The 25,524-nt window shown below is 37.3% G+C and overlaps 1 protein-coding gene across 3 annotated transcripts; it reads right to left on the reverse strand.

The window, feature by feature from the left end:
• Nucleotides 1-1,066: 1,066 nt before the first annotated feature.
• LOC136238836 (uncharacterized) lies at nucleotides 1,067-22,791 on the reverse strand. 3 transcript variants are annotated; one of them, XM_066029459.1, is made up of 5 exons: nucleotides 22,431-22,791; nucleotides 22,216-22,379; nucleotides 7,657-8,182; nucleotides 4,673-6,545; nucleotides 1,067-2,038 (listed from the first exon to the last, which is right to left on the reverse strand). In XM_066029459.1, exons 1-5 carry the CDS (start codon nucleotides 22,711-22,713, stop codon nucleotides 1,231-1,233), a joined length of 3,654 nt encoding a protein of 1,217 aa, XP_065885531.1. In that variant the 5' UTR covers nucleotides 22,714-22,791; the 3' UTR covers nucleotides 1,067-1,230. The 3 variants fall into 3 exon arrangements, with proteins under 3 accessions (XP_065885531.1, XP_065885530.1, XP_065885532.1); XM_066029458.1 differs by having other exon boundaries at nucleotides 7,657-8,236; XM_066029460.1 differs by lacking the exon at nucleotides 22,216-22,379 and having other exon boundaries at nucleotides 7,657-8,236; nucleotides 22,471-22,790.
• Between the last annotated feature and the right edge of the window lie 2,733 nt (nucleotides 22,792-25,524).

A 25,524-nucleotide genomic window follows, 5' to 3' on the forward strand; every position in this document is an offset into this window, starting at 1 on the left:
TTTTTCACCATGGCCTTTTTGGGGGCCGCACCTTTTTTACAGCTTGGCTGTTTTTGATTAGATTATATTATACTCTTGAAAATGTTTATTTTTCTGTTTTCGTTATAATATTTCTCACATGGTAATAATGCTATGCATACATGCGGTACTCAGGTTTCTTGTTAAGATATATACGTATCACAGCAATGATCATGCACCACATTTTTATTTTGTATACATTAACTTTAAAATTGTAGAAATAGAACTTTGAATGTATGTCGAGCCTGCACTCTACACGTTATGACATGTTTGAAACCTGGTGCTGACATGTGTATACGAGTTCATCTTAATCATATTTAATTTAATAAGTGGATGAATAATATGTTATTGACTGTTACACAATATAATCATCGGGACTAATATATGGCAAACTAAATCACTATGTGATTAGCTATAGTTTATTAATTACTATCCCTCTATAGAGTGCCACAAGAAGGTTGAATTCCATGCCTAGTTGTATAGTAGAGTCAGAAATTTCACATCAAACATCTTGATCTGTTGAAAGCTATATCTAGCAGGCAGAAAGCTAATCCTGAGGTCATACAGGACTACATTCAGCATAATCAATGGCAGTGTTACAATGAGAGCAATTTATTATTTAATTACGTGATTGGTGTTGGCCTTACATATCTTTTATACTTGTGACCTAATTTGGGAAAACTGTTGATGTATGTATGTATGGCTTGTATGCACACGAATAGATCTAGATTGCAATTTTAAATATTTCAAATTTTAATTCTATATCTGGGAAGCACATGTATCTAGAGATCTGGTCCAACTGTAAAAGCAACCTGAGCAAATCAGTGGCCTGGCTGTGGCGTAAATGTGTAGTGCTATGTATGCGGTTGAAAGCTATTATGATGTGTGCATAGATCAATGATTTTCAAAACTTTGGTCTTATAATATTATACTCTATTACGTACTCAGATGCTGTTCTTCACAGTAACCTCTCTGAGTTAAATTACTTAATGATGTGTACGAAACCTGTGTACATACAATTTGAAGTGCCCCATCAGTACTACAACACTATCATATCATCACTTCTATCCACAAAAAATAATAGTATATATATTTTTCAACTTTTTAATCACAGATGTATTATACATAACAGTCAAGAAGTACCTCTTGACACTGTATAATAGAATAAGCTTCAGCTACATATGAGTTCAAACTAAACACAGTCAATGCTGATCAATGGTCAGAACGACATTCTTGTTTATGTGAGGGCCAGTGTTTCTTTTGACAATCACGTCCACAGTACTGTACTAAGTGACAACGTGAACATCTTTTGAGATCATCCGAACTGTGACTGCAATAACTACACTTGTCCTTTGTACACAATTCTTGAGGCTGATGCTCTGCAGCAGACGGTTGGCACTTATCATCAGATTTAGAAGTTATATCATCAGTATAGCACATTGCAACAGAATACCAAGCTTTAAATGAATTGTAGCCATCGGCAGCTGCTATAGCTTCTAACACAGGAGCAATCTTTTCTTGAATTAACTTCATCAGTGATTTGATCACCTCCACATCACAACCTGGGACTGGTGCAGTTAACATACATAAGGACATATCATCATTGACGAAATAGGCCGAAACAGTTTTATCCAGTCCTGTTGAAAACTCGTACACAATGTAAGGCTTGTGTCTAGGGAACTCAACAGACCCATCACCAATACATGCTTTCACTGTCTGCGTAGCAGAAAGTTGCTCTCCACACTTGTCATAATAATCGGTGCAGTGTTGCAATATAATGTGTCCCGGTGGCAGAGTGACATCCAGTGTATCAACTTTGACAGCAATTTTAAATGATGCTGGTAGCATGTTAAGTATCCTGGGGGAACTATGAAAAGATGCTTGACAAGCTTTACAGCAAAACTTCACAGCAACATTACAGACTTTCTCAGTTAACCCTATAGCAGCTTGTTTCATACAGCTATCACAGCGATTGATGCAGTACCAACATCGATATACAGTGGAACATTTCTGATCTGGTCTAAAATGACAAGAATATATCCACATTAAACATTTACACATACAATTGGAACTGCAAGAATTTGTAAAAGCAGTGGAAACTGTGAAGTAGCAAAGCATAAACAGTTGGTATTATGGTATTAATCTTGTTTTACACAACATAATATTATTACAGTGTACTACATTGAGTGCACTGTTATCAGGGGCATCATATCCAACATATTGACTCACTGATTTACTAACGCTATTACAACATGTATACACATGCACTCCAGCATAAAAATTTACAAGGTTTCCTATAAATAGGCTTACAATTGTATTCCCAAAATGTTCCTAATGAGAAACCACTGTATAAAAACATTCTATTATAGAAAACTAGATGCTCTGCAGACCATATGTGACTGGATCTGCGAAAACCCGACACAATCACACAAGCCTAAATTTACAGTATAAAGCATTGAATACAAACTTGCGTATCATTGAAAAAATTACATAAATTTTTGAACATCATTTTCTTAGTGAAGGAAGGGACTAACAATAAAAGCCTGGATATCATCGTATTCGCCTACTCAAGGGTAGTTCGAAAATCTTTGTTTCATTGCAGTAGACTAAAAATACGTGAGTTATGGGCATTTGTTTACGTCATGTCGAAGCAATCATACACGATTGATCTTTCTTCACTGACTGTATGTAATGAAAAAAGTGATAGAAGGAAAACTTACTTACCCCAGTGATTGATTCCCCTATGCATGGCGAACAATATGATGCAAGTTGCAACTCTGTACTGCATTGTGTTTGTAAGTTACAGCCATTTTTGTAAGCGCCTGTAATTTATTTTCCCAATAATGAATGTACAAATCCATCTTTCTGTTGTTGCTACTTTGTAGGGCTGTAACTCCAAAAGTTATTGGCATATGAGGCTGAAACTTTGTACACTTGGCTAAGTAGATTATAAATATTTAATAACAGGAATTCAAATAATGCACAATTGTATCAGGTTTTCGTAGTTCTGGTCACATATACATATGCACATATAGTATACACACACTAGTACAATTTATTAAATTAAAAATGAAGAAAGGTTAGAAGTGCAACAGGATATATGAAAAAGATGCTATTACAACATAGCTGTGTGGGAAAATCGCTACGTTGGCATAATACTACCACCTGTTCAATGCCTAAGTAGGGATTTTCCACATAGCAATGTTGTAATAGCTACCATCACTCATATATTATCTAGTTTCACTACATTTTATTGCTGGAACCTACTTCATTTTTAATTAATTGTACTTAGTCTAGTTTGTTAACTTGTTCTGCTATAATATAGCTATCTATGTATACACATAGATTGTAAAAGGGCCTTTGGCCCTCTATAATATACACCTGTGTTTGTGACTGCTTTATTAGAGTGTCTCTATCTCCCTGATTGTCTTGAGTGAGTTTTGCAATAATTATTAAGGGGTATGGTTTGCAATGATTAGTTTTCTACAGCAAAACCGCAACTTATTGCAGCTAGATTATTAATGGGTATGGCTGTGATTATTAAGAACATGGCAGCATATTCTGATTGTTTAGAGGATGTGGTTGATCCATGTGATTGTTTTATAAGTGTAGCTACACGTATCCACTCTATTTACGTCACTAAGTGCTTCAAAAAGTTTTGTGGCTCCTCAATAGCATGTAACAACAACTATTGGCAAAAATATTTGGTAATTTGCTACAAAATTACAGTCGGCGAAATTTTAATTTGGCAAAATGCTCTTGCTAAAAATTTACGATGCACTGTTGCACACGAGGTTGTATGTGGTGTAAGTTAATGAAACATGCATATACTGTACAATTATTTTGTGCTGAAATGTTTATCCTATGGATTCAGCCACTGCATGCGTCTGGCTGAGTCGCTTTCATGATTGTAACCAGTCCTGCTGCAGTCTAATTTCTCTTGTGGGCCACATCCACTAATCAGGATCATGTGTTTCTGTCTGTAGGCATATGTAGAGCCATTTTTATGGCTGTGCACAAATCCACGTCTGTTGCTGTCTGCAAGCTTATGTCACGTGGAGCCACACCCTCTAATCGAGCTAGTCTAGTCTTACAGCAGGCAGCTTCTGTCATGAGCCACACTAATTTACCAGTAAGGTGTGTTTAAGTACGTATAGTATTCACAAAGCCACACTTGGTTTGTTGAAACAACTGCTATCAAAAGTTTGGATACAAGGTATGAAATGAATTTAAATTGGCGGTTTGGTGACTAATTGCCAATTTGTATTTAGCTTACTGCCAAATTTTGTTGTTATATGGTATGCTCCTCTAAGGGAAGTGTCAATGAAGAAAATTAATGCCTCAATATGGTTTCCTTGCATGAAGAAAGTAATAAAGGAAAGGCAAAGCGCAAACTGACAGCAGGCACTCATTGTAACCAGAAAAGGCACATGACACCAGTGAGTTTGTTATTGTGGCATGAAATTGTGACCATATGCTTCTTTGCTTGGCCTCTAGCCTTGTGACTGTGGTCCACACTAAACAGTACTACTGTATTGTTTGATAGCCAGGGCAAAATAATTAATCCTCTACTAATTGTAAATTAAAGTTCAGCAGGATCCAACAATATTCCATTGGAAGAAAGGAGCAGCATGCAAATACATATACAACAAACTTTTTAGGGTTGCTAAGATATGAGGTTATACCACCACAACCTACACGATGTAATGCTTTTGTTAGTGTGGCCTGCAAGCTCTTCTTGAAGTGATCATCATTACTCAACATTTTCGGAATATGATTTGGATCCTCATTTGTAACAAGTTTGACTACAGACAAATCACTTATGGATACAAACACTGCCATGTTGAAGTACATTCCAGGAGTGTATTTGTGATAGATAACATAAGGTTGGTCTGTGGGGTACTGCTTTGATCCATCTCCCATTACCAGAAACAATGTGATACCATTTAGTTTATTATTAGCAGCTACTTCACTGGGTGGTCCTTTGGTCTCACAATGTAGTAGTAAGTGGTGACCAGGAGGGAGAGAAATCGATCCTTTGTTTCTATCTATCCTAATACTAGGGGGTAGGAAATTCATCACTTTATACTTATCCGGACTCTGAGAAGGTACCACTCCCTGTTTTAAGTATGTTGCTGTGTCCTTTTTTTGAGCTGAATGAACCATAAATGTTTTCTCAAGACCATCCTCTGGAGGTGTGACACCTCCTTTGGTCCAGTGTGAGCTGGCAAGACTTTTAGGAATTGTTTTCAGTTGAACTTCCATTTCTTCAGCAGATGTATAAATGACCTCTTTAACATCAGAGGGAATATACTGATCCCTTTCATTTTCAGGTGGCACATGATAGATACCATTATCTGGATGGATAGAGTGCACCATTGATGGCAATACACCTGCCACATCGACTACAACGTTCAAAATGCCAACATGTGCTACAAATACTGTAGCTTTTGTGGGTGACTTGAAGTAAATTCTTGAGCGTTTTGCAGCTGCTACTCCAAGAAAGGCTGGTGACACATATAGTTCATGTATAGAAGAAAAAATTTCACTTTCTCCAGGAGTTGGTGATATAGGGTTGATGAGCAAATGTATTGATGGTGAATGGGAACTTGGTTCAACAATAGATGGTGTCAGAAGAACTTTACGGCATAACAGAAACATCTCATATAACTGGTGAGCATTTTGAAAGCGTTTTAACCAGTTACTGCAGGGTAGATCTAGCAGTGGAATACCTCTCAGAAACATGCTAGCACAAAAACGATACAACCAGTTGGAGTACTGAATATCTTGACTTTCACAAGGTTTAGAAGGAGATGAAGTGTCATACACCTTTTTAAAAAATAGTCTAATAAACTGTTCCTCATCAATTCCAAGTAACTGCTCACAATCAGAACATAGCATAAACCAAGTGATTTCCTTCGGTGATTTAAGCTGGGTGAGATTTGCTTCAGTGCCACAAATCCTGAATAGCCTTCGACTAGTGGTTTTAAGCAAACCAGAGGAAAAAGCTTCAAATACTGCTCTAGGCCACACATGACTACGATGTAGTCTCTTATGATGCTTATCAGCTGGTTTTATGTCATTCTGTTCTTCACATGACATTTTGGTTCCAGCTTTTGTACTCTTCAGGCAAAGCAGACAACGCTCACTCTGTTTCAGGGCATTGGCACTACGAATGAGAAACATCATGGACAGATCAAGGTAAGTGGAACCTTCTTCATCGATAAACAACTGGTCATGAGCAGTCCCCAACAACTGCACTGCATCCTTGGCATGTGTAACACATTTATCAAGTGCTTTTCTTGCTGAAACATCACCTGGAGCTATTTTAGCTGGTAGTCCACTAATCAGTTTGTTGCAGACATGAAAGAGTGATTTGCCTTTGAGAAGAGTGCATGTCTGAAAATCACTATCGGATAGATGAGGTGTTCCCACTAGTACATCTGTGCACTCTGCAATGCATCTCTCATACTGAGAAAATGAGTAACATCCTTTAGCATAGTGGACATGTGTATATGTAGTACAAGCTATAGATAGAAAGAAACATACAAAATTAAATCTCAAATATGTAAGTAAGTATGCTTACACAACTGAACAGTATGTAAAATACAGGCACACTAAAAAGTACCGAAAACAAGCAACATATTGACCATGCACATTTTTTTATATTACATTTGTTTATAATAGTGTCTGTACTCACTACAGTGCAAACACTGGTAGAATACCCTAACAGCACACTGTATATGTAACGAATTTGACAAAACAAGGCTTCCACACACATCCACTTTTATGACTTTGAAGCACCTTAGTTCAATGTAGAAATATGCCATTAGTTTCAAATTTTGGCCACATATTTTACAATGCTATGGAAGAATTGTGTGAAAATTTTAGGTCAATAGCTTACTGAGTAGTCAAGTTACAGTTGGTTAAAGTCAGAAAATTGGATGTGTGTGGAATCCTTGTTTTGTCAAATTCAGTCACATATGTACAAATTTTCAAGGCATGTAATTTTCACAGATTGATGAACTTCAGCAGTTTTATACTCATTTTTTACTCAGACCATCTGTCATGTAGCATAGGGCTAGTCTTAATCTATATAAAGCTAAAAAGCTGTCTCTTTGTCTGTCTGCATTCCATTTGAGTTCACGCATTCTTCTTTCCAGTTACTGCACATATCAAAAATGTTTTGGCACCAAACAAAGCACTCATCATCTATGAATAAGCTAGCATTTAAATGAAGTTTCTAACTGCCATCGTTCGTCGTTTATAGCATGATAGTGCATGCAAGGGTGCAGAGCAAAATCTTGCTTGAATTCTTTCTGTAAACCACACGCACACCATAAGTAAACACCTGTGCCATTCAACCTATGTAATGCCATTAATAAGCAAGTTTTACTCACTCTACAATACATATGATGTGCAGCATAGTGGTTAGGGAAAGTGCTTTACAGGTATGAGGTAGTGGGTTCAATCCTTTGTTTGTGTAGCTATGTTTTTTGTTTTATATAGTAACCTTTTGATGACACCTTTATTCTGTTCTGTCAATGTACTTTTCCATGCAAAGTACTCTCTGATGTTCTGAACCTTTTAAACATTACATACCAGGATAGTGAAGTCTGTACAACGTACTGTATATACCTTCATATCCCAAGATATTCCATAGTGCACATGTGGTGACCAAGGCAACATCATTATCATCACTAGCTTGCAAACTCTTCAGGCTACACAACAAATCATGTTGGAACCTGACCACTGCAGGGTCATTGGCTGCTATTACCCAAATTGTTCTGATTACTTCCACAAGGAGTGCACACTCATTAATGGCTAGCATGTCAAATAATGTTGACAGAATCCCCTCCTGAAGGAATATTACACTGGAATCACTGTATAATTTGAGGAAGGCTTGAAGTGCTCTAAGCAGTGAGATTGTGGACCAGTAAGAATCTTGGTTAACATGTGACTCCACTAATAGAGCTACTATTGTCTTCACATCGCTGGAATGGATTTTGCTGTGGATGCTTATTTGCTCTGATGTTAGCTTCTTCTCTAAGTAGCTTAGCATTAACACAGCAGCCACACGGACTTGCAGATCAGTAGCAGTGATGAAAAACCATAAAACACTGTCACATTTTGTGTTCATGCAATAGGCAACATTAGCTGGAACCTGAAGGCAATTACATAAGGTTGAAATGGCAACCAAAATGAGGTGTGTCAGGTCCTATAGGTAAAAGATAAAAAATACATAATACATAAGCATCAGAACAAACAAGAAGTAGTTCATACAAAGAGACATAGTAGGTATATACAGTGGAACCTCACTTATCCAAACCCCTTGGAACCAGGGGTAGTCCATAAGTCTGATAACTCTGTATCTCTGAAACAGTGTACAAATAACCTTAAAATAGCAGAAAGAACATTGGTAAAAATATCAGTAGTATCTATCCCAATAGAACAGTTACTACTCTAATAGAGTAGCCATTTCCATAGTTCAGTTAACTGGGAATCTGGATAAGTGGAGTCTGCATAACTGTATGTGTACTACTTAGGGACATAACAACAAATTTTAAGTGAGGGGGCTAAGAAGAGTGTTGCCTGGTTGATAGAATTTGCACAGTGTATGAAGGATAATCAACATGCAAACCATTCTGTACGTATGTATCTAGGGGGTCTTGGGGTATGCTCCCACAGGGTAGCTTTCTGAAAACTGGAATAGCTGGGCAAAATTTAGACAACTTCCTTCTATCAAATATTTGTAATGAAACAAACTGGCGCATGAATACCTTTTTTCTTCAGGAATTCTAAACCATGGGAAAGAATTCGACAAGGAACAGTCTGATAAATACGTATATAGGATTTTGTTAAAAATACTTTAATCAAAAATTTACTTTGTGTATACTATGTTCAAATATGCAGTGACATGTATATTTAAACAGGTGTCCATCTCCAAAATAGTGACTCTGTGCTTGTAGCAGTACAGTGCCTATAACAGCCTCAGAGTTTAGTTGGATTCATCTTTTTTCGCCACTAGGTATTTTCATTATGAAATGGAATCGTTGTGTGTTACTTGAATGTCGTGACAACTGTGTGTTCTTAATTTCCTTTTTAATAAAATAACAAACATGACCGAATTTTGAAAAAAAACACCTATATGGGCACGCGAGAAACAATTAGAATTTTTATGTTTAGTGGGTTGCTAATAAAAGCAGGGCACAGTTTTGAAAATATTTCAAGAATTTTCTTGTAATTTTAGGTATTGAGAATGGCTTAAAACCACCAACAAGTAGATTTGCACTATAAAGTTTGCGATTTGATCATTAAATATTTTAGGTGTCAAATGCGTCCATATGGGTGATTTTCCAAAATCCAGTCACAATTTAATAGGCTGTTATATTAAGACACACAGTAGTGTATTGTGCGGCCCAAGAAGCCAGCACACCACACCATGGGTATATTGACACAATTTTCATGCAAATGTAGCTCCATGATCCCTTAAATAGTTGGAACCACATTTACTGTAAAGGTGCCCCAGGTAGGGGAGTCCACGTACCAAATTTGAAGGAAATTGTCCTTGCCATTTCTGAGGTACTAGTGGCCAAAATTCTGGTATTTTTTCATTTTTTCCCTTTCTTCTACTTTTTTCGCACACATTGTAAAATCCACCATAAAACACAAACACAGATTCAAATCAAGCTGAAATGTGGCACACTTAAGGGGTTATTAAAGCAAATCTCAGTACCAATTTTGGTGGAAATCCGATCATGATTCACAGAGTTATGACCAATTATTCATGGAAACAAGATCAGACTTTTGTCATGCCCACAGGGTAAACTACTTCAACGTATCAGTTGAAAATTGGTCTGTAGTTAGATTGACCATCATAAAAGTGCATTCTGGTGGTTTGAAAGAAATCAAGATTAAGACCATGAAAATACAATGCAAAACCAACAATGTGTGTCAATTACACAATCGAGTTTTGCTAATCAAACATTTAGTTGCATGCCTTAAAGGTAAACCACTTAAAAGAATGAGCTGAAAATGTGTATTAATCATTGTAGAATAACCTTTCAGTGGTTTAGAACAATTCACAGTACAAAACACTGAGTTGTACTGTGAAAACAAACTACGTGTAACAAATGTTCAATCGAGATACTCTAATAATGCAGTCACCCTATTAGAACATTCAGTAAGCAGCAAGTCATCTTGTAGAGAGGTTAACTACATTACAATTCACCATGTTGAGAGTTCAGCCACAAACAAGTCGTCCTATAGAAAGATCAGCTACAATCAAGTCACCATGTAGAGAGTTTAACATGAATGAATAGGTCACCCTGTAAGGAGTTCAGCTACATTGCAAGTTGCCCTGCAAAGAGTTGAAAAACATTATGCATCATAGTAAAGAAAAAGGCAATGAAGCTTTGATCATTAAAAATGATTGGCATTAACATAATTGCAGCCATTTCTTGGTGGTGCTCTGATTTCACATCTTTTTCACCCTCACTTTTTGGGGGCTGCACCCTTTTTGATAGCTTGGCTGTTTTGGTTTAGATATCACTTTGTTTTATAATTGCATACATCAAAGCTGGCCATTTCCGTTTACAAAAACGATATAATTGCAGCCATTTTCTGGCAACTACTTTTGATTTCACATCTTTTTTCACCCTGGCTTTTTTATGGGTCAACCTTGGCTGTTTTGATTATATTTGTAAACAAGTTGATGTTGTGCTACTTCTAAAAGCCAAGCACCATGCATCTAGTTGGAATTAATCAACCATGCTATAAATTTAACTAATAGGTTTTTGTTTTGTAATTAAAATAATAACAGAACTTTCTCCACCTTTTCAAACATGTTTTATGTAATAACTTTAAACAGGCTGTAGGACCATGTGTCCTACAGACCTTCAGCACTTGAGCTGCAAAGCCTTAATAAATAAACCAATATCCATTTGGTTCCACATGGGATACTTTGGTATAGAGTTCCTATGGATACATATACATGAAACTGAAAACATCCCGTCCACCTGGCAGACTCCTGTAAGCGTTCGATCGGATAGCTGCAGGTTCGAGGGTCCAGTCATGGATGTTTTCTCAAATTCTTTCAAACTCATGTACGCTTCTATTCAATGACTACCAATCACCAAACACAGCTTTTTTATACTTACTTCAAAAGGTTTACAGATCCAACCAAAATAATTGGTATTCCAGACAGCTTCCATTTTGTAAAAGCCTTCGTTCACCAACAATTCAAAAAGAATGTAATTTCTAAAGCACAATAGTTGATAACTATTCACTTTAAACACATGTTAAGTTATAATTCTACTAAGCTTAGCCATACGTATACAGTACACGTACAATGTCCGTTCACTAGAAAACTGAACTGTGCAAGCACTCACCTTTGGTACTACCATTAGGACCTATTGCTAATCGTGGACCTGGTGTTTAATCCCTTTACTGGATGTGCTTTGAACCATGCAGGTACTTTGGGTGCTCTGTACAGTTCGCTTATATGGCTTCTCATGAAATTTAATTTGTGCTATAACTTACAAATGGTTTTGGCAAATGTTCTGTACTTTTTTACTGGATATAAGCTAACACTAGTACACAGTTTAGTCCACACCCAACTGCTAAATTTGTATTAGAACATGAGTTACAGTTTTTCCCTTTATACTAGAACTAGTCCTACAGTTTACGCACAAGAGCCTTGATACTTTTATGATACACTATGCTAACCATTGTGTTTTTATTTTTGTCTTTTAGTTTCTCAATCATCAAATATTTATCTTTCAGGTTGACACTCCCAGAAATCCTTTTCTTTACTTCCACGTTATTCATCATCTGAACTTGCTACTTCAAAATGGCAAACGTTCTTCTTAGGCAAAATTACGAAAGTAGCTTGTGTGAAAATTTCATGTCTGTTGGATTAAAAATGACGGAGTAGTTCTAATTTAAGTTAGAGGGTGTAGAATAGCAAGATGCGTACGCTTGTTGCTATGGGATACCTAATTTACAGGTACTAAAATGTGTCAACATGTCAAAGACTAATTAAGTGACCATGATATTTCTTTTAGTGCAAAACAGACAATGTCTTGGGAAGCCTTATACGAACTGTACAGAGCACCCTTTTTAAGCAATGCACAGTTTGGCTTTTGAAAATATCTTTATAGCTAATAGTCAGTTATTCTACTATTGTTATGGTCACAGTTGGGATAGTTACTTCAGAAAAGTAATTAGTTACATATATCCCATGTAACTCACAGTTACCTTTTATAGGTAACTAAGTATCTAGTTACTAGTTACTTTTATAAGTAAGCTATGCTTGTTGGTTAACTATTATTTTGCCCAGAGCAAGGGAAGAAGAGAACTATATAAAATAACACTTTCTGAAAATAACAATTCTGTAGCCATGTCAGCTCAGTTTCAACTGTTACGTCTTGTTACTCGAGCTGAATCATGAAGAACAGTACACAGAAAGTGTCTAGCTTTCTTGCTTTTAAAGCATAATTACGTACTATAGTTACAATGTAACTATTGTAACTAGTTACTATTTTACTTAGTTACTTTTCAGGCAGTTGTAACGAGTTTAAAGTTCCTAGTTAGCAAGCATGCAATTAGTTATATTACTAGTTACTTTACAAGTAACTAGTTGCATAACTTAGTTACAAAGTAACGCTGGTTATGGTTGACCATATATACGTATCTTTTATTATGATCATGATGCACAAAATTCTTTATACTTATACCCACTACAGTTATGTGCATACTTGCCGTTGTGTGAAAGAATCGTCCAATCTTCGACAAAGTATAACATGACCCAGCAGAAGGCAATAGATCATCATTGGGCATGTTGAAGATGTGAGACCAGTTCATTATAAAAGCTGGGATCCTTATGACATGGAGCAAGCCTTGGCCTTAGTGGAACAGACAGACATAACAGTTAGGGAAGCTGCTAAAATGTATGATGTCTCACCATCTACTCTTCATGATCGGGAAAGTAGTCCATGGAGCAAACCAGGCCCACTTCCTTACTTAACATTTGCTGAGGAAGAAAAGTTGATTAAATTTCTATACCCTCATACAAGGCCTCAAGTGGTAGCCTTGGTGCAGCGAATAGTTGACAGTAAACAGTTAAGGAAAACAGTATCAAGGGTGGTGGTAAAAGGTTTGTCCTCGGCATAATGATGTTTCATTTCATTGTGCAGTGCCTTTATCATATGCGAGGGCTATGGCAATATACCCCAATTCATTAAATTGACTAGTATATTAAAAATTATGATTTTAAAAATGAAGTAGGGATCCAAGCGATAAAAAGTAGTGAAACAAGAGATGAACAATGGTAGTTATTACAGCATAGCTCAGTGGGAATTCCCTACTTTGGCACTGAACACAAAATAATTGTTATACCATGCCAAAGTAGGGATTTCCCATTGAGTTATGCTGTAATAACTACCATTGTTCATCTCTTGTTTCACTACTTTTATCGCTTGGATTCCTACTTCATTTTTAAATTCATAATTTTTAATATACTAGTTTGTTTAGTTTTTTGTTAAAGCATACAGCTAGCTATAAATATGTGACTGATCTATTAGAGTGACTGCTGTATTAGAGTATCTCGAGTCAGCCTGCAAAAGATGTGTGCTTGCTCAAAAAGGGTGTGATCATCGTGGTTTTGATCGATTATTAGATTAGAGTATCTCGAATCAGCCTACCAACTTGAGTGTGGTCACAAATACAGCTAGCGTAAAAAGGGGCGTGGTCTCGATCGATAGACGTAGGATAAAGAATGGGCGCGATCTTCCTCTGTACAGTAGCGTACTCTAAGTACTTTAAATAATTTTGTGGCACCTATTATGCTGCTTAAAGAAAGTGTTGATATGGAAAATTAACGCCTCGATATGGTTTCGTTGGATGAAGAAGAAGACAAGCAGCCTGATTGAAGATAAAGAAAAGACAAGGCACACAGGGCGTACACTCGTCGGAACCCCAAAAGGCACATCCAACCAGTGAGTTTGTTGTTGTAGCGTAAAATGGTGACCGTGCGCTGCTTCGTTTGGGCTTTAGGCTTGCGACTGTGGTCAGTGAGTGAGGCAGTGATACTAAAGTTGGAGTTTTGGGCGATTTTTAAAAATTTTATATCTGGCCACCTGTAAGTGTTTTGCTGTATTTATTGCTGTTTTATGTATTATATGGATTAGTACTATTCTGTAAAGGTGGTTTTTGCCGCATACAATGTCTGTAGGATGATTTTTAAAGGCGGAAATTTGGGCGGCGCGTGAAACATTCACCACAATCCCTACTTAATGGTACGACCGTACCGTTTGATATTACAACATGCTGGGGGTCACTCGCAGAGAAAAAGGTATTTTTAATCACCAATTGCACACATATAATTGTGATGACCTGGTTAACACTTAACCCCAAAAGTGTTCAAAGTGGTTTCAGAAGTAATTGGGTCTAAAAACCCTGTATGCAATGATACTAAACTGCAAATACGTAACCGTCCTTGCCTGCACATCTGCAGGTGGTACCGCAATTCCCTTGTTTGTCATTTTTCACCATAAAACTCTAAATCCTGTGTTATTTGCTGGGGAAATCCCTGGAACTCTATATGGACTGTCCACAATGGTTGGATAGATCCTTGAGTACATATTTCAAAGACATTTTCTTGCTTATGCCCCAAATTCAAGACCTTTACTTCTTTTATTGACAGTCACTCATCCCATTATTCTCCAGAAGTAATTCGAGCTGCAGCTATAGAGAAGGTTGTCCTTTTTACTTTGCCACCCAACACTACTCATTTTACGCAGCCATTAGATAAGGGTTGTTTTGGACTGCTAAGGTCTTACTGGAAGCAAGCATGCCACGAGTTCTATACTAAGAATCCTGGCTAAGGTTTCATGCACTTTTCTACACTATTTGCACAAGCATGGCATCAAGCAATGACTCCTAAAAATATTGTTACAAGCTTTAGGACCACTGGTATTTGCCCTTTCAATAAACATGCAATAACTTTGCCACACAAAAAGCAGTCTTCTGTTGGATCATTTCAATCAGACTTGCTGACAGTGCAAATAGGCTTAGCACACATTCCTATGTATAATCTTGCTGCCGGTCACTCATCAAAACTTGAGTCCCAGTTGCATTCTACCCCTGACACATCAAATAAATATACACCTTTACTGGATGACAGAAAACAAAAGCATGGTACAGTATACAGTCTGTGACAAGCACTTTGAAGCAATTATTTTCAAAGGGAGACTTGGCACAGAAGAGAACAACTGCAACTGTTACATTTGCCAAACCTGCAACTTCTGTCAAGAGCAAAAAATGCTTCAAGAGAGGGAGAAGCAAAAAGAAGAAAGACAAGCAAAATCTGAACAAATTGCAAAAAAAAGAAAGAAACCAAGGCTGCAAAAGCAGAGGACAAAATCAATAACAAGAGTGTTACTGAAGTAAAGGCCGTTCCTGCGTCAGTAGATACATTGTAAACAGGGTGATAAATCGAAACAAACTAGCTCAAGAATCAAGCCAGGTGAAGATGTCAGAGTTGACACTACCTCCAGACAAGTTTGTAATATTGGCAATAACTTGCAGAATTTTTTTTGTATATACGTATGTACGTAGGTACAGAGAAAGCAGTTGATATTGAAAAATAACCAGTGATAAGTCCCAAACGGTGCTGGTACCTACAAGATTTAAATCTGGAAGCATCAGATCGAATTAGTATTGTCACTGGAACGGAGCTATCAGAAAAGAGTATTGACGTTCCCATGCTAATACTGCCACAACAGTATCCAAGTATAAATGGTTTGAAGGACTGTAGTCTGGGACGCTACTACGTTATACTCATGTTAGGACAACCAGTACAAGTGTTCAGATCTTTCATACAGGTAAGACAACATTCTGCATTAACTATAACTTATATCCCAGTGGGTGGAGCATCAGGATCATTTATCTATCACCCTTGGTACTTTATCAGTCAGTAGCTGAGTCACTTAGTCCAGTTTGTAACATCATATCAACCACAAATGGTGTTCTTACTGATGGTGAAATTAGCCAAATACAAAAAAAATTTAGTACAAAAACAGAAGTAATACAATTAAACACCCATCTTAAATCTTCAAGATAAGATCTATACATAGTAACACTATACTGCACATTGTGTATTTAAAAAGTCAGTGTTATGTTTTATGTATATGTATTTATCATGGCTTTTCATTGTATCCAGGTTCTGTGAATCACTGAGTTTGTGCTGCATCAGATTGGGATTAAGAAGAGATGAATTTACTGGACAGCCTGAATGCAAAGATCACACATAATCTGTTTTTGCAAATTGCTGCAATGTTCAAACTAGGGTTGCACCAATACCAATATTTTTGTATCGGACAATATTTCCCTTGGCATCGTAATCTTCCTAGAGCTCCAATACCACTACTGATAGTCTCAATACGTCATAATTAGTTTTCAAGATGGCGACGAAAGCAAATCTCAAGCACGACTATAAAACCAAGACTGAAACAGTTGATGAAACAGAAGAAGTGACAGCCATACACATCAGATCATTCTCGTATGAAAATGTTAACTCATCGTGTAGCAGAAATGATTGTGTAGTTGAATTGCAGCAGTTAAGATATCGGTTTCATTCATCAAGTGGCTGAGTAGATTTGCATTATCCAGCTGTCATTACCTCTTTAAAGTTGTTATTCCTGAAATTCATGCCAAAACTAAGTTCAAGATTACAGAGCTCCTACACTCTACCAACTATATCAGCATGACCACTGATATCTGGACTAGCACTAGCTGCCACCATTCTTTCTTCAGTTAACAGATCATTTCATTGTCCCAAGGAGCATGGAGAAACAAGACGTCATGTTAAGTGCATGGCAGTTTGACAAGTCACATACAGGAGCAAACATCTCAGCAGCTATACTGTCATGCACCCAGGAATGGGAAGTTAAAGAAAACATTGTTTGTGTGCTGCTTGACGATGCATCCAATGTGGTATCAGGATTGAATATAACCAATATCACTTCTCTACCTTGCCTTGCACATACTCTGCAACTGATCATAAAGGGCAGTGTTCTTATATAGCCAGCAGTTGCACAATTATTGAACTGTGCAAGGTCATTGGTTGGCCACTATCGCCATTAGAATGTTACTTATTTAACACCTTTCGACAAATCCAGACACAACCCAACCTCCTACAGCATATATTGATCCAAGACGTACAGTAGTTACCAGTTTATATTATATGCTTGAAAGACTTGTGGAACAAAAAAATACTGCCTCTAATACAGAATGCCAGTAACCTACAAAATTATGATCCCAGCAATGGATGTTGGCAGAAAAGGTAGTCAAGCTGTTGAAGGTGTTTGAAGAAGCAACATAGGTGATCAGTGGTGATTACTCAACTGCATTAATAGTCATCCCCATTATTAATACTCCTAAACGTAAGAAGAGGATGATTATGGGATATTAGATCTATTGCTGACAGGTATGGTGACATTGAACAGCAACCAATGTGTATCATTGCCACTGCACTTGACCCAAGATTCAAGTTGAAAGGTTTTCTTCAGCTACCTGTTCAACCAACGCTAGAATGTTGCTTATTCAAGAATGTGAATTGTGGCTTTCCAAGATACCTGGAAGCATTGAGGATAGTCAGCCTTAGCCAAAGCGTGCTAGGGTAGACAAACAGGCTACAGGCAAACAGTCTACATTGTGGAGCCTTTTTGATGAGATGCTAGCAGATAGTGAAGATTGTTTTTAGGGTGAAGGACAGAGCAGAAATACAGCTGAAATCATGGTAGATGTGTAACTGAAGGAGCAGTGTTGGCACATACAAAACGGATCCACCCTTTGACCTACTGGAAGAAATCGTTGTGGCCTTGCTTGGCTGATTTGGCATGTACGTAAGTACCTTTTGATACCACCATCCTCTGTTCCACCAAAGTGTCTCTTCAGCAATACAGCTGACATTGTATATCACCAGAAAAAAATCGAATACTACCTGACAAGGCAGAGACGGTCCTGTTTTTTTAAAGAAAAACTTACCTGTTGTTGGAATCTAGTAAAACTACATGAGTTATACCATACAATATTACCCAATTTTATAGTAATATAACAACTTTATTATGATTGTTAACCACAGGTACTTTGTAAACAGTGATTCAGTGAACATAGTCAAACTACATGAGTTATATCGTAAATCAGGAAAATTTTGGCATAGAAAAGTTTCATCTATTAAAATTTCGACGCAATATATTTTCGTCGCTAGCATAACGGATGAAATATTTTTGACGGAATAACTATACGTTAATGTTTGTATGTGCGAATTATTCATATAATTAAAAATAATTTGTTGTTTTAATTTTCGTCGATACAGCCAGCGACAAAAAAATTTTGACAACGAATTTTTCCTGATTTACGGTATACCATATTACCCAATCTACGTAAGTGTTACAATTTTTCTCAGTGATTATTAAACACAGGTACTCTGTACACAGTGATTCAGTGAACATAATATATTACATACAGTGTTACGCTTAGTATTGAGCGCAGTAGGGATATAACACTTCTTATTGTTTTACTGTGATTTAATATCATGCACTACTCCAACTTGTTTCAGTACTTTTTATCGATGTGCTATGGTCCCTACTCTAGTTGAATATTCTGTACTTTTCATTAACTTTTTTTATAAAATAAAATAATTATTACTGGTGAACCCATGCATACCATATCAAAAGAAAGAAAAGGTGCCACGAACTCCAGCTACCAATTATCGTCTGAAAGTGAAGTATCCATTACACTTTGTTGTCAGCTATGTTCAACCTGTTGCACAGCAATGTGAATCAAGAACTGTTCAAAACGTACCTCTGCAATCAAAGTAGCCAGTATGAAAAATACGAATGATTTCTGTTACGAAGGGAAGCTATCACCAAATCAACTTAGCCATTATTGAGTTACGCTTGTCTGAAGGCATCAGTCAGTCAGTTACTCAGTCAGTAGAAAATTCCGTTTAATAATATTTTTAAAATTCTGTAGCAACTTGTCGAAAGCGTTTCGGGTTGATCTGAAGGTTTTGTTTGGGCTTAGTTTTACCTAACCAATACTACCTCATCGTTGTTAGGGTAAAGTTGGTTTTTGGGTGATGTTTTTCATGGGCCACGCGTGGTCCCTACTATACAGTACGATAACTCTGAAAATTTGTCTGCCCTTCTGCTTTGTGATGCTGCTAACTCAACAACCAAAGCATGTATTGACACAGGAGTTTAACAAATTAAGCCTTCATCATCTGGCAACTCCAAGATAGTTGTTACAAATCACTACGTGCTTCCATTCATTCTCTATAAAGCGTTGAAGGTATATGGCGTACAGGAAAACTTGAGTGTTTACAATTTTACTGTTTTATAACAGCTTGTGTCATCAAAACTTGTGACTTGAGTTGTATCAATATTGGCCAGGTTAGGCCCAGTATGTTGCATGAAGTATCGGTATCGGCACCGGCCTCCAAAATCTGGTATTGGTGCATTTCTAGTCCAAAACAGCAGATATGACAGTATCTAAGCTTTACATTAATTGTCTACCTGTTCAATAACAAATTGGTACATTGGATTGTGGTCTTATTGCCATTGCTTTTGCTGCTGAATTATGCAATAGAAAGGATCCTTCTGAAATGGTATTTACAGGGAAAAATGTGCAACCACCTTCTCACTTGCTTAGAAAAGAATTATTTCCATACTGAAGCAAGGCAAGTGGATCTTATTTGGTTAATTTACTGTTTTTGTCGGTACCCAGAAACATATGACAAGAAGATAGCAAGTTCAAAGAATGGTACCATTTTTCATGTATTGAAATAAATTCAAATAAAGATGACAAAGGCAGTTGGAACTACACCAAATGTGTCAGACAAGGTGTGCCCCTGAGTTTGGGAAAACCCCAAGAATTTTTAGAAAGTAGTTGGATCAAAATTCTTCTTTCAAATACCAATGATTAAGAGTAATATTCTTTCAGTGTATCACGTGGGGATTTGTTGCAAAGTGTCTTAAAATTGCTGGAGGGCAAGGGCAGATGCTATCCAGAAATACCAATATTTTAATGGATGCGTAAAACACCTTAAACTAAGTATAAGAAAACTGTGTTTTGGTCATTGGTAGTAAATGAATAGAAGAGTATTACATGAACTTGGAAGTTGTTTACTGGTATAAAATTTGAGTGTCTGAAAACTGATGGTTTTGTCTGAATATTGAATTAATCAGACCACGTATACTATTGGCTACCACTCGCACGCTAGCCCTGATTATTGGAGGATAGTTGATGCTCAGTGTGGCCTACGTCGTGGTATAATAACTTGAGCCTTTTGATTTCATGGCGGTGCATGGGAGCTGTCCGAACATGGTAGTGCCTGATAATTGTTAGTTGACACTATGTACTGCTAAGAAAGTGCTATTTGAACAAACCGTTGTAAACAACATACTGTAGTACACTCAAAAGTATCTTCTAATTGTTTATCTCACAAATTCTCTCTACAGACCCTCAAGGCTGTCCTTCGTTTTTTATTCACATATGTAGATATATGCCCCTTTTCAAGTCAAAAGAGATATGCTTTTCCTAGTACCCTACAAGGTCTGCTATGGTGTTATAAATACCTGAAGAACTCGATAGGAAGGTAGTTCACAACTTCAAAATTTGTAGAGTCGCTACACCCGTATTTCAAGCCAGCAAAAAAAACAACAAAAAAAAAAACTGCCTCATTGCAAAGCTTACCTATACTGAAGTTAAATACAGGTTTATAAAGTGTTTAATTCTCATAGGTTGACTGCTTTTACCGTTAGAAGGATTAGCTCACGTGGGTGCATACTAGAGATGCAACAATACAGTATGTAGACGTATCGATATGTGACTGTCTCTGGGAAAACCGGTCTTATCGCCCATTTAAAAGTATCGAGAAACGTTGGTTTTAAATATTCAGGATGTTGTAGCTGGCCAATGGTGGTAGCTACGCATACCAAATTTTCACACTTTTCACAACAATTTCTTACCTTCCTGATCATCCACTGAAGAAGTAGTCAACAGCTAAGTTTCCCGCCATTTTAGATAGTTTTTAAACCGAGGTTGCCTGTATCAGGCGAGCTCCAGAAGGGTGGGAGGCGGGGGCCCTGGAAGGCGGGCAAGATGGTGTTCAAAAATTGAAAAGAAACGTGTTGGGAAGAATTAGGCCAAGTTATGGGCCATTCAGAGTTCAGAACTGGCTAAAATGAAAGGAAATTTACAGCACAGGTCATTGTCCAGCACCACAGAGCTATAATACAGTCACACACAGCCATCTCCTGGTTGGCCAGGGCTCCATCAAGACCCCATATCACTCATACGGCTCGCCACTATGCTTTTCAAAAGCAGCCAGCAAAAGCAGACTGCTTCACTCTGGTCGAATGTGGTAGTGAAACTTGATAGTGCATTGATTAAGCTTTGTGTTTGTGTGAAAAATCAAACTTCCTGTCTTGGGCGATAAGAACGGTTTTCGTAGATCCAGTCACATATTGCCTCTTGTGTATCGCGATACAGCGATACATTGCGTGATACAAAGTGGAGTCTAAGCAATGGTCTATGTTGTTTTTTAATGTTGCTTTTTTGTTTTTTAAGAGAAATAAGTGAGCTAAATTTTCTTCGAGAAGCATTATATGCTACTCAGTTTAACCACAATGTACAATAATTTGATTATCAACCAGATTAACAAGCCACGATATGTCGATATATCACGATACGCGATATATTGATACGGTTTGACTTTGTATCGATACAGCGATATTGTCTTAAAACGATACGATACGCGATATATTGCTGCATCTCTAGTGCATACAGATTGATAGATAGATAGATGGACAAACAGATAGATACACATACGTATTTTTATGACAACAATTCGGGAAATCAGGCACATGGGCCTGTTGTTGGCTGCAGGCATGTGCTTGGTTTCAAAATAAGCTGGTATACAACCATGTACAGTCTTGCATTGCCAAATCACTTTTTTTCAGTCACCCAGTCTTTTTCAATTGTCCTTATGTGCTGGAGATGATGATTATATTGGTAATAACTAACTTTACAGGCCCCACTAACTAGTGATAACCATCATTAGTAATTAAAAAGTGGTCTAGCCATGTAAGACTAGCTATAAGGAGGGACTTTTATCATATACAAACACACCTCACTACTGGGGCACTCTTTAAACAATTCCAGTTGATACACAATTCCTGAGAGAACACCTTCTTCCACCAATTGTTGCTGCAGTAGTGTTGATGATGACCAAATATGGAATGTTCTGTTTAACACCCACAGACAATTTTGATCTGAGCCAAGTTTAGCAAGTTCTGTAAATAGCAACGTATGACACACGCACCATTTTTAGTATCCAGCATTACCTGCAAATAACACATCAGCAAAGACTACGAATTTCCTCACAATTTCCGGACTGGTTGCAAGAAGTGCTACTAGACAGTCTCTCCCTTGATCTGTCAGTTCGTAGTTCATACGATGATTTAAATTGCTCAAGTTTTCTCCTATTTTCTTTAGCACGCCAACAGGCTTACTGACTGGCGAAAGCCGCTGGCAGTAGTCTTCTACTTCAGTCGAGAGTGACAGCACTACTGCAAAAATTTGTTCGGCCAATACTTCACTGAGTTGTTCACCACTCGCAGCATCCATTACACCTGAATAAATGAAGAAGGAAACAGCGTAGTAGGAGGAAGGAGGGAATGTCTGGATTAAAGCGCATCTCAGGCGCTTTTCGCTTGCGTGCCAGACGATTTGTGGGGGCGGAAAAATTCCACTAGGGATCTGTGAGAAGGCTCAAATACCTCAGCAATGTTTCACCAGTACAATTTTCGCCTCAATCAGGTGACTGGCACGACTAATTGCATCATCCTTGGAGCAAAACAATTCTAGTGTAGCTAAACATAGATATACTAACCCCAGGTACTGGGGTTAGTATATCTATGAGCTAAATGAGTTTTTGAACAAATTGTACATGCACACATACACTCATGTTTGAGTTTTGTGCATCACTCAGGCCATACCTATTTGATCTTATGTTGCGCGGGCCCGACCGACTACATTTTTCTTCAAATGAAATAACTTTGAAAATCACGTGTGCGGATCACGTGTACTTAATTAAAGACAACACATCATCAGCACCCTCGTGATATAGTCCAAAAGGGACCATTGAAGATTGTCCAATGCTCTAAAATTGTAGAATACGATGGGAAAGCTCTTTTGGATATATCTGATGTTACTACAAGAAGAGTATGAAACCTAGATTTTTAACTGTGTATGTACTAATATAGCTACATTCATTATTTGCATTTGTATGCTTGTGTTTAAAATTTTTTTCATTTTCAAACCAACCTACCTACCCAAATTTAAAATAATTTTGCCCACGCAACATAAGGTATGGCCTAATAAATAAATAACAATATACCGTGATGTAGCTAATCATGGCTAATTGCATTCCAATGTGTTCACGGAAACTGTGCAACAGTGACCAGAGGGATAATATAATTTAGGCAGTGGTTACTGAACCGAAAGTCAGTTCAACAAGCCGGACTCGCTATTGAACCGACAGTAAAACTTAGACAAAAAACGGTCACTAAACGAAAAAAAAAAAAAAACCACAAAACTCAACCTGGGTTCAAACTCTGGACTATTGGAGCTGTAGGCAGTGGGCTTACCACTGTGCTACTGCTGCTAGCTACTGACTACCCCTACTTTCTACCTTCTATAATTTATTTTCCACCAGCCAAATTTTTTCATCATACAGCATTTCAAATAAATAAAAGAAAAGAAAGTCTTAACACTCAAACTGCGGACAAAGAAGCGAACTCTGTCCAATCCTGTGTTGATGGAATTGTTGCCATTACAGATACAGCATTGCCATGCTGAACATTGATAGCAACCTTCTGAATAAAAAAAAATTGGGTGGCCCTATTATCTTCAGACTGTTCCATTATCTGGGAATCTATCCACCTCACTAATGAACATGCATATGATCCCCAAGCACCCAGGGTCTCAACGGGACACAGAGAAGTAATAAGATGGAGTTAGAGAAGAATGATTCCTGCAGCTGATCCTCGTCCTGATCTTAGCTGACAGTGATCATAAGCTAACCACAAATCCAATTAACGTCTTTAAAAGCAGGAATACTGTCCCAGATTAGCTACATGTACCCCTCACCATGTAGTAAGGAATATGAAGATATAAAGTGCAAAAACCAAGCCAACTACAGTACTAGTGTTTTGAATGCCATTAGAGTTCCTGTAAATATATATTTCCACAACATTTACCATAATTGCCATAATTAACAAACTTACATTGCAGTATGAATATTATGACTCATAATTATACCCCCATATGACTCATAATAGGAGCACTTACAGTGCTTTAGAGAAAAGATCATACAGCCCACCACATGGTAGGATAATTTAGAATAGTGTAATTTATGGTTACACCTTTACCTATACAAGTAGCATGAAAAATTGGAGTCACATTATTAGGTGATAGGAACGTTTTTAAATTAAGTGGCTCTTAATACCCAACATATACCTTACATTAATCCCTGGCTGGGGTTAACTAGCTAGCATATCTCATGCATGTAGCTGGCTACTGCAGTACCTTAAATTTACAGTTGCTGATGGTGGCAGTGGCTAAAATAGATCGAGAAACCATGCATCATTGATTGACTGATTTGATTGATTTTTATTTCAACCTATGATACGTATAGTCGGTAGAGTTGTTCTTCCTTACCGGAGCACATGATTACACACATACAAAGTTAAAAAGACAAAAAAGTACAATGACAAACAGACCCGTCAGAAGCTTAAGGTGATACATACAAAAACAAACATATTAGCTAAACAAATAAATGTACAATAACTAATCACTATACAACAACAGCAGATAAAAAGATGCCATTGGGTAATTCATTCCACCATTGTGAGGCACAGGCAGCATCACCATTGTGAGGCAGGCAACATGTCGAAAAAGTTTTTGGTGTAAGTTAAATGACATAATTATGATACTGCATTACTGGTGGAATACATATATAATTAGCATTTGCTGTTATAATCATGGTGCTGTCCAAACAATATATTGAAGGATCTAACAAGTTGTTTTGTCTAACATTTCCTATGATAATAGGACAATGGTCAAATTTTTGTATCTGAATTAGCAGTGACATGTATGTTCCAATTGTGCAGACGTTGGAGATACTGGCTCTGGGAGCTAGACAGCATATAGGACCCCAAACTGGCAGAGCATAAGTGAAATGTAAAGAATCAATTAACATTTTAATGACTCCTGATGGTAGATTTTTCGATGACTGTTTAGCTATCCAAAATAAATAGAATGACATCTTCTTACAAACTGTAGAGACCAGTTCATCAAATTAACAAAATTAATGTGATTGCAAGATACTTTTGGGTGTCCACACTTTGTAAAGAAGCATCATTAATGGCATGAGCT

Source organism: Dysidea avara, chromosome 11 (genome assembly GCF_963678975.1).
Source record: "Dysidea avara chromosome 11, odDysAvar1.4, whole genome shotgun sequence".
Lineage (NCBI taxonomy): Eukaryota > Metazoa > Porifera > Demospongiae > Dictyoceratida > Dysideidae > Dysidea > Dysidea avara.

What these genes read in the sequence shown, in the direction of transcription:
- LOC136238836 (XM_066029458.1), bottom strand. Translation starts at nt 22,713, where the DNA reads ATGGATGCTGCGAGTGGTGAACAACTCAGTGAAGTATTGGCCGAACAA. An exon ending in TGCTGATGTGTTATTTGCAG is followed by an intron (nt 22,380 to 22,430) that starts GTAATGCTGGAT and finishes TGCTATTTACAG; the next exon opens with AACTTGCTAAACTTGGCTCA. An exon ending in GAATATCTTGGGATATGAAG is followed by an intron (nt 6,546 to 7,656) that starts GTATATACAGTA and finishes TTCTATCTATAG; the next exon opens with CTTGTACTACATATACACAT.